This window comes from Loxodonta africana, chromosome 18, assembly GCF_030014295.1.
Source record: "Loxodonta africana isolate mLoxAfr1 chromosome 18, mLoxAfr1.hap2, whole genome shotgun sequence".
In the NCBI taxonomy this organism is placed as follows: domain Eukaryota; kingdom Metazoa; phylum Chordata; class Mammalia; order Proboscidea; family Elephantidae; genus Loxodonta; species Loxodonta africana.
Window position 1 is genome coordinate 15,019,566 of NC_087359.1, and position 9,263 is coordinate 15,028,828.

The window sequence follows — 9,263 nt, forward strand, 5'->3', positions numbered from 1 at the left end:
TTCATGTGGTATGCATGCCAAAGCTGGACAATGAATAAGACAAAAGAAGAACTGATGTCTTTGGATTATGGTGCTGGCAAAGAATATTGAATATACTACGGACTGCCAGAAGAACAAACAAATCTGCCTTGGAAGAAGTACAGCCAGAGTGCTCCTTAGCAAGAGGATGGCAGACTTCATCTCACATACTTTGGACATGTTATCGGAGGCACCAGTCCTGGGAGAAGGACATCATGCTTGGCAGAGTACAGGGTCAGCGAAAAAGGGAAAGACCCTTAAGGAGATGGATTGACACAGTGGCTGCAACAATGGGCTCAAGCATAAGAACGGTTGCGAGGATGGTGCAGGACCCGGCAGTGTTTCTTCTGTTGTGCATGGGGTCTCTGTGAGTCAGAACCGACTTGACGGCATCTAAAAACAACAACAGCACTGTATATATATCACGTGTACAGAAGAGGATGAGTAACTAGAGCCGGCCCTTAGAAATGTGCAGATAGATGTGCCCAAGGCAGGAGGCGCTGGAGTGACCAGGAGAGAGGATGCAGCTGGACCATCACTGAAGAAAGGGCTTTGACAGGGACAGGGGAGGAGGAGGAACATTCTATGCTGGAAGCAAGGGCATCCTAGTCAGGGCTTACCATTTGTCTGCAAGGAACGGAGGCCCATTTGTCTGCAAGGAACTGAGGCCCGCTCAACCTACTGGAAGTCAAGGATGGTGGACAAGGACACGATGTGCAATCACGGGAACCTCCAAGGACAGAAAGTTACTGTAGTGGGATCTCCCAGGGATGAGAGTTGGCGATTGAAGAGTTGAGGCTCTCCCAGCTCTCTCAGGGGCCCCTGGTCCCTGTGGGTCCAACCTCTGTCCCCTGATGGTGGCTCTCTGTACGTCTGCCTCATCATCAGCTTGCATTCAGCCCTGACCATCCATGACTTTTCAGCTCAAGCACCTATCCCTCCTGACAACGTCCTCAGGACAGTCAGCTCAGTGTCCTGACGATGTCTCTAGAAGAAAGGAAGGGGCAAGTGCCACATGTCCCCCACTTGGAATTCTCACCTCCCAAGTAGCCTCCCAGCGTGTCCATTCTGGCATCCAACCCCAAAGCCCAGCAACCCCTGTTCAGCCAGGAGAAACCTCCCCAGCGAATGCCATGGGGCAAATAGGAAGGAGAAGTCAAGTTGTAGCCAATCAGGTCCAGGAGCTTTCCTCACTGACTAAAGGACCTGCCCACAAAGCCATCACCTGGCGGGAACACAGAGCTCTCCTCCCATGGCCCTGCTGGATGGAAAGGAGAAGCCGGCTTGTTGTCTTTCATAGGATTTCCCTGGATGGATGGACAGACATGTGCACACACATACACGTGCACACGCGTGCGCACACAGTTGGTCACTGTTCACTGTTCACCTTTGCATTGCTTGTATGAAATGGCATGTGTTAGCTATTTTGACAAAAGTGAAGAGAAAAAAAAGGCTTATATCACTCACACACAACACAAGTTGATTTATTTAAGGACAAATTGGCTATGGTTCCTACATGAAATGGTAAAAGCTAGAACAAGAGGAGGAAGCAAAGACCCCCCACCGGTCCCCCAGGAGGTTCCAACAGTTCCAGGACCCTGTGCCCAGGAGCTTCCTGTAACCTTGGAAGCAACAAAGGGAGGCGGGGGAGGGAGGAAGACCAAGCCGAGAGGCCGCCATCTTCCCTGGCACTCATCCCAGACTCAGGAAGGGCCCGCACCCAGAGTGGGGCTGTTGGGGGCTTCCAGTGCTGCCCAGTGCCCTGCAGACCCTCCTGGAGCCACCCCAGCTTCCCTGCCTACAGAGAGCTGAGCCTGCCCTGGCCCCTACAGGCCAGGATGACTCAGGTCTCCCATGTTCTCCAGGTCTTACCCTTATACCAGCCAAGGGACAGTGGGGCTGGGGCTGCTCCCCACCCTGCCTGGAGCTCACAATTCTGTCCAATAAGCCTGCAGCCTCGTTGGCGCAGAGCCTGGTTTCCAGTCCGGACCACCCTAGGCAGCACTGTCACCTCCTGATGAAGCCCCTTCATCCTGGCCACTCAGAGCAGGCAAATAGTGCTCCCCCCCCCCCACTGTACACTTTTCCTGCCCCCTCAGTATTGTTCCAGGGGCCCCAGAGGCCCCAGGGGCCCCTGGCAACCACGGATATTCCCAACGATCTGCAGAAGGGGGAGGGCCGTGTCTCGGAGCCCCCATCAGCAAGAGCAGTGTCCGAACCAGTGCAGGGATGGAGGCCCAAGGGCCTGTCCTACCCCAAAGTGCTCAGCTTAAACCAACCACCAGGTCTGAGACATGGGAGGGGCCAAGGCCATCCATCGGGCCCACTGGGCTCCCCCTGCCCTCCCAGGACAGATGGAGGTTTGGGAGTCACATGGCCCTTGCAGGCGCCTGACTCTGCCATCGGCCCCTCGGTGATCCAGGCAGGTCCTCCACCGCGCTGGGCCTCAGTCTCCTCCTCTGTAAAGCGGGTGGATGGTGAGTGTCATGCAGAGTTGTTGGGAATTGGACGAGTGGGTGGGCACACAGCACCTAGCACTGGGGGTATTAAACCAATGACACCTACTTCTCTCTTGAGTCCCCTCCTTCCCCAGGTGTAGGGGGGCTTCTCTGCCTGTCCCAGGAACCTGCGGCACCCACCCTGACTCTAAGCATACGAATCCCATGACCTCAGCTGCTCTTCCTCTTTCTGGGCTCACTTTGCTAAGGAGGTGGTTAAAGCAGTCAGTCCCTAGAGGGCATAAGTGGGGTCAGGGGAGCCCCAAACGTCTGGCTTTGCCCAGCATGAGGAGCCTGGATGCCCCGGTGCCACCCTGGTGCTACCCCAGCCCCTCGCCCATGCCTAGGACCCCCTTCCCAGCCAGGATGACAAGTGGATGACAGGTGGGACCCCCAGTCTTTCTCCAGCTGCTCCTTGGGCCCGGGGCTCTGACTACCGACCATAGGAGCCACAAAAGGAGACAGCACTGCTCTCCCGCCAACTCCGACTTAGACGACCACGGAGTGGAGGCCACCGGGCCGCTGGCTCAGGCTGAGGGCTCGGGCTGCCACCAGCAGGATGGCTCCGCTGAGGGTCTCGGCTGCGCAGGAGCCCCAGGCCAGGGCCGAGGACCAGCCAAAGCTGATGCGCACAGCCTGCACCTGCTGGGCCCCGTACTGGCGGGCTGTCTCCGCGAAGGCCAGGTGCGAGTAGCTGATGTAGACGCTGATGCCCGCCAGGGTCAGGGCACCTAGGGAGAGAGGGCCAGGGGACCGCTCCGTGCCTGCTGGGGGTGGCTATCCTGGCCGAGGGGTCCTGCAGACACGGCCTCGGAAGCCCCTGCCCCGAGCTCACCCCATCTCTTTCCCTGGTTAGCCCGGACTGGTCCTCAGCCTGGGCTCTCTGAGACCTTCTTCCCTGGGGGCCTGGGGAAGTGGGGGCAGGGGGAGGGGACACTAACAGTGGTCAGCTCTGAGGCCAGGAGGATGGAGCTTTAAGGAGGATCCGATTCAGTTCTCAAAGCCAGGGGCCTACACCCACAAAACCCCTGTTATGGATTGAATTGTGTCCCCCCAAAAACGTGTTGTAAATCCTAACCTCTATCCCTGTGGTTATGATCTCATTTGGGAATGGGTTGTCTTTGTTACGCTAAGGAGGCGTGATTAGTGTGGCCTGCATTCTGAGTCAATCTCTTTTGAGATATAAAAGAAATTAAACAAGTCAGCAGTGCAGAGATGGGGGAGGAGAGACGCCAAGCCACGGGAAGATCACTCAGGAGACAAGGACCTTCCTCCAGAGTGACAGAAAGAGAAAGCCTTCCCCTAGAGCTGGCGCCCTGAATTCAGACTTCTAGCCTCCTAATGGTGAGAAAGTAAATTTCTGTTTGTTAAAGCCACCCACTGGTGGTATTTCTGCTATGGCAGCACTAGATGACTAAGACAGCCCCATTGCACACAGCCCCCGACACACTGGAGGGCAGGAGGAGGGAGGAGGAGGAAGTGGGGGGGAGAGAGGAGCCAGGAGGACCCAGGTGGCAGCCAGCCTAGGGCCAGTCAGGGAGACACTGAAGTTATGAATTTAATTTTGGGAAGGATGTGAAGCCAAATCTAATGAAGTTGGGCTCTAGGTTTAGGAAGAGAGGGCCTGCACCCATCTCCAGGCTGGCCCCTGTCTCAGGCTTCCTGCGAGGGGGCTGCCCAGGGGCCCACGGGCCATGGCTGAGAGGAGTCTGTCTCTGCCTTCAGAGTTGCCCCTCCAGCCGAGCCCTCTCCAGATCCCCAGCTGCCTCCGTCCAGCCTGGCCAAGCTGGGGTGGCACTCAGAGCCCACATCCCCACCCCCAATCAGCCCCACGTTCGGGCTGAGGCACCAAGTGGGTGGCCGGCTCTCAGCCCTCCCAACCTGCTATAGTCTCTGCTCACACTATATGGGCCCCGGGTGGGCCCTGGCTTTCCCTGGTGACCAGGGAGTCCACATGTCACTCCTGCCTTTGACCTCCTGAAGGATATCCCCGCCCCAGCTGTCATTGGGACCCCTGCTTGGCAATCACAAAGGAACTCAGCACTCCAGCCCCCACCATGCTGGGTCTGGTCCTTGTGGAAGGCACTGTCCAAGACAGTGGATCAAGCTGGCAGGGGACACCAGGCCTGACCCGGATGGCCCCTACGGGGCTGCCAGCCCACCTTCAGCCTCAGTGAACCTTGGGCAGTAGGGGGCACTGGGGGGCTGGGGCAGACGGCACACAAGGGCAATGAGGCAGACCGCAAGACAGCTTCCTCCTGACCTCCGCGGGTCCTCGGGTATCCAGGAGCTGTTTCCTCACCTGTCAGGTGGGACTGCCAAGTGCACCCCTCTGCCCAGCACAGTGTTGTGTGAGGGTCCTGAGGGGGCCCAGTTCCTCCGTCAGTGTCAGATGGACTTTTACAGTCACAGCCTGCACCTGGGCGGGGTCAGGCCTTGGATGCCCCTTCTCAGCCCTCTCACCCTCAGGGCCTGCCCTTGCTCCTCCCACAGGGCTTCTGGGAGACAGCATGGAGTGGGATGGAAGCCCTCCCCCACCCCCAGCAGACAGGTCCTAGCTCCACCACAGAGACCCTCCTGCCCCAAGCCCAGCAGCTCCGTCCAGAGCCTCCCTAGGAAGACCCCAGTTCCCCCACCCTCCGCACATCCTCACCTACCAAAGTCAGGCCAGGGTGGACCCAGGCCAGCGCCAGCCTGGAAAGCAGCAGGTGATGGGGCAGTGGGGAGAGGTAGCACCCGTCTCAGGGGAGCTGGCTCCCCGGGCCCTCACAAAGCAGACTCACCCCCCAGCAGGAAGTAGCAGCCAGTGAACAGCAGCAGGGGGACACTCTGGGCCAGGGAGCTGAGCAGGCCGCAGACCCAGCCGCACACGATGAGGACCAGGCTCAGGGGCAGGACCACCATGACCGCGCGGTGCAACGCTGCAGGAGGGGGTCAGCTTGCAGGGGACCGGGGGACCTGCCACCCCCAGGGAGCCGAGAGGGGGTCAGTGTGCAGGCGGGTGGGGGGCCTGCCCTCCCCAGAGAGCCGAGAAGGGGTTAGCTTGCAGGGGTTGGGGGCCTGTCCACCCCAGGGAGCGCGGTGCAGTGCTGTGGGAGAGGGGTCAGCGTCAGGTGGGAGTCTGGGGGATCTGCCCTCCCCAGGGACTTTGTGATCAGTGCTTTGAGCCCTGAGAGGCTGGAGGACAGTGACATGCTGCTTCACATGGCAGGACATGTGGGCCATCCTGGACAGACCAGCCCCACTCCTGCTCACATCCCTGCTTCCATGGTAACCCCCCACTCTTCTCCCAGCACAGGTTCCTGAGGCCCACCGTGACAGAGGCTTCCCCAGGACCCTCCCCAAACCCCTAGCCAGGGGGTACAAGATGCCCCCGGTAGACCAGCAGCCCATTTAGAAAGACAGGGAAGAGTCCAAAGGGGAGCCTGGAGTTTGCAGAGGCACCAACAAGATCCAGCTGCCCCCAGAGCTGTGTCTCACCCCCCCAACAATAAGTGGGAGGGCTGTGGCCATGGAGAGGGAAACTGAGGCACAGAGAGGGCAGGACAGCTGGGAGTTGGCACCGTGGTCATGGGCCAATGGCAGAGCATGGTAATGCCCCAGGAAACACAGAGTCAGCTGAAAGCTGTGCTGGCGGCTGGGAGGGGTGACTCTGCTTCCAGCCTTGACTGAAGGAAGGACGAGGAGGTGCCCCCCACCCAGACTCACAGATAAGGTGCTGCACGGAGGTGGACATGTCCAGGCTCTCGCTGGTAAAGGGGTCGATGAGGGGGATGCAGCTGTTCTGTCCTGGAAAGCAGAAATGGTGCACCCCTGGTGGGCCAGGACGCGTGGGGCTGCCCACCACCCACCCTGAACATCTTGGAGAAAGGTGGTCCTGGAAGCCCCATGTGATGGCACATTCCCACCCCTGGCCCGTTGACTGGGGCCACCAGTGGCCACAGGATGCGGACACAGGTTCTCTCTTACTTGAACTTGGAGTCGGGGCTCCAGATACCCATCAGTCTCTGCAGGAGGGTTTGGAATCTTGGGGCTGGGCAACCACTTTAGGGTGCTACCTCCCCATATGCTGGAGAAGCAAGAAGGCCACACAGAGAGAGGATGGTGCAGGGTGCAGGAGGGTGGCCTCCTGGCTCAGACCCCATCCTGTGGGGGCCCCATCGCTCTGCCCTCTTGGGTTCTGGGAGACACCGTGGGATGCTCACAAAGTTTGCCGTTTTGGCTTTAGCTGGTTTGTCACTTATGAACTTTGATGGGGACTCTCAGCCCACAGGAACCAGGAACTGTGGACAAGTCCCTACAGGCAGGGAACATAGGGGGCCCCATCCCTGGTGGCTGTGTCTCATTATGGGATCCCTTCTACCTGTGTGTCCCCAGGCTGGAGACCAGCCAGTGGTGCGCTGGAACCCCCTCTTCTGACTCTCAAGAGCTCATTGTTACATTTTCTGGGATTTCACAAGGAGCTGGTTAGGCAGAAATCACCATGGTGGGAGTATTCACACCGTGGAAATCAGCAAACACTGCAAATCAGGGTGCTTTCTTCTGGAGAGCCAGGTGGTAGGCATCCACTTGCACACCACTGGCCAGGGGGGAGGGAGGGACCCATCTCACCATCATTACAGTTTGTGTGTTGTTACTCCTTCAAATACCAGCACCATTTTCCACATTTTACATAACCTTTCCCAAACTTGGAGCCCTGGTGGCACAGTGGCTGAAAGCTGCAGCTGCTAACCAAAAGGTCAGCAGTTCAAATCCACCAGCCACTCTTTGGAAACCCTGTGGGGCAGTTCTACTCTGCCCTATAGTGTCGCTATGAGTGGGAATCGACTGGACAGGTTTGTTTTTTTTCCCCAAACTTGGGCTCATTAAATTTTTGCTCATAAAATACCCCACCGTTGGCAATGCTACTGCTGGCCCGAAGTGGAAGGATGGGAGTGCTCCAGGCCTGCCATTTTGTTTATTTTAATGTACAAATAATACCTGCATTGCGCTTGCTTTAAAAATCCACCCCGCCACCCTCCACAGAGGCCCTGACTCTAGAGGCAGGAGGCCCTACAACATGTCAGCGTGTTAGGATCAAGCTTTCCTTCTTCTAAAGGAAAAAAGGTGTGTGTAAAATGGGTTCACCTAGGACCTCGTACTCAGGACCCTTCATGACTGCCGGACTGACCCCTTCCTCACTCCACTGACCCCTAGGTGTCCCGGGAGGCACCATTTTCTCCCCCAGGGCAGAGGCCCCTGGTCACGGCTGGGGAAAGCTCAAGAGCAGCCTGCTGAGGAAGGCCTCTGAGCAGCTTCCCAGGAGACTTCTAAGCTTACAAGCAAGACCTGAGGAGGGCGTCCCTGCCCACTTCACAGGGAAGAAATCTGGGAGGTGGAGGAGGCTGGGGTCTGCTCACTCAGCGAGGTGCCTGGGGCCTCACCACTTTCCTTGGCACGGATGAGGCCCTGGACTAAGCCGGGCCCCAGGTGCCAAGCCCCAGGGCCCCTAGTCATGCCCAGGCCCTGGCCTTGCCTTGAGGTCGAGTCCTTTCTTCCTCTTCCGCCAGCCCCTGCACAGCTGGACTGTCACTGCACAGTTTGGGGGGAGGGGGCGCAGAAAACAGAGCGACTTGGAGCTGCGAGGGGTGGGGGGCACAGACGGAGGTGACGTGGGTGGGGGTCGACAGAGATGGGGGAGCAGACGTGGGGGTGCAGGGCGAGGGGCGTCCAGGGAATCGGGTGGCGCGGAGCGGGGGGCCAGGGTGACCGCGTTACCTTCGCAGATGCGCCAGAGCCCGGAGTGCGAGGACAGCGGCTCGGCGTGCCCGGGGCCGCTGTGGTTGCCGTCAGCCACCTCCAGGACGTACCAGTAGTCGCTGGCCACCGCGGCGGCCAGCAGCGCGAAGCTGAGCAGCGCGCCCAAGGCGGCGGCCACCAGCAAGGCGCCCAGCCGGGCCATGCAGCTGGGTGGGGAGGAGAGCCCGGGCCGGGGGTGGTAGAGGAAGCCGGGAAGGGGGGCGGGAGAAGAGCGGGGAGGGGGAGCGGGGTGGGGGGGAAGAAGAGGGGGTGTTGTAGAGGAGCGCGGAGAGGGGAGCGGGAGGAGAGCAGGGACGGCGAGAGGGGCGGGGGCGATGGGGAGGAAGGGGGTGTTGTAGAGGAGCCGGGGAGAGGGACCCGGAGAGACTGGAGTTGGGGGGAGAGCGGTTGTGGCAGGGGACGGAGAGAGGGGCGGGAGCCAGGAGTCAGCCGAGTGGAGGGGAAGCGCGGGGGAGGGGAGAGGGGAGAAATGGGGGGATGCGGGCAGGGAAGGGGGATCCGGGGAGTGGAGAGTCCAGGGAGTCAGAGAGCGAGGAGAAGCTGGCGGGGGGGAGGGCCGAGAGGTGGGAGGAGCGGGAGATTCCGGGAGGAGGGAGAGCCGGGGGAGTCCGAAGACCAGGGGGGTGAGGGAGAGCGGGGTCCAAGGAGGGGTCCGTGGGGTCCGGGCAGGTGCTGCTGAGGCTCGTCTGGGCGCTGCGCCTTGTTTCTGCCCGCGCGCTGCCTTGGTGGTGCCGCTCGGTTCCAGGGAAATGGGCCCCGCCTCTCTGCGACCTCGAGCTGTCCCTGGTGAAGGAGGCAGTCCTGGAGCCGTAGGCCGAAAAGCCGTAGACCTGGGTTCGAACCCCAGCGTCCCGCAGCTGGCTGCCTCCGGCGTCCCAGGAACGGCACCTCGGCAGCCGGTCAGTCTGTGCCGCCCGGGTTGCGCTGAGCTGAGAAGAGAGGAGGATA

The 9,263-nt window shown here is 59.9% G+C and overlaps 1 protein-coding gene across 3 annotated transcripts; it reads right to left on the reverse strand.

Annotated features, from left to right (window-relative positions):
* Positions 1 to 728: 728 nt before the first annotated feature.
* TMEM235 (transmembrane protein 235) lies at positions 729 to 8,457 on the reverse strand. 3 transcript variants are annotated; one of them, XM_064270646.1, is made up of 4 exons: positions 8,274 to 8,457; positions 6,225 to 6,305; positions 5,300 to 5,437; positions 729 to 3,247 (listed from the first exon to the last, which is right to left on the reverse strand). In XM_064270646.1, exons 1-4 carry the CDS (start codon positions 8,455 to 8,457, stop codon positions 3,006 to 3,008), a joined length of 645 nt encoding a protein of 214 aa, XP_064126716.1. In that variant the 3' UTR covers positions 729 to 3,005. The 3 variants fall into 3 exon arrangements, with proteins under 3 accessions (XP_064126716.1, XP_064126717.1, XP_064126718.1); XM_064270647.1 differs by lacking the exon at positions 6,225 to 6,305; XM_064270648.1 differs by lacking the exons at positions 5,300 to 5,437; positions 6,225 to 6,305.
* Between the last annotated feature and the right edge of the window lie 806 nt (positions 8,458 to 9,263).

Excerpts from the sequence above, each read along its gene's own strand:
- TMEM235 (XM_064270646.1), bottom strand. The coding sequence starts at position 8,457 with ATGGCCCGGCTGGGCGCCTTGCTGGTGGCCGCCGCCTTGGGCGCGCTG. Across the intron at positions 6,306-8,273 it reads GCTCTGGCGCATCTGCGAAG|GACAGAACAGCTGCATCCCC; the intron begins GTAACGCGGTCA and ends TCTGCTTTCCAG. Across the intron at positions 3,248-5,299 it reads CTGCTACTTCCTGCTGGGGG|GTGCCCTGACCCTGGCGGGC; the intron begins GTGAGTCTGCTT and ends CTCTCTCCCTAG.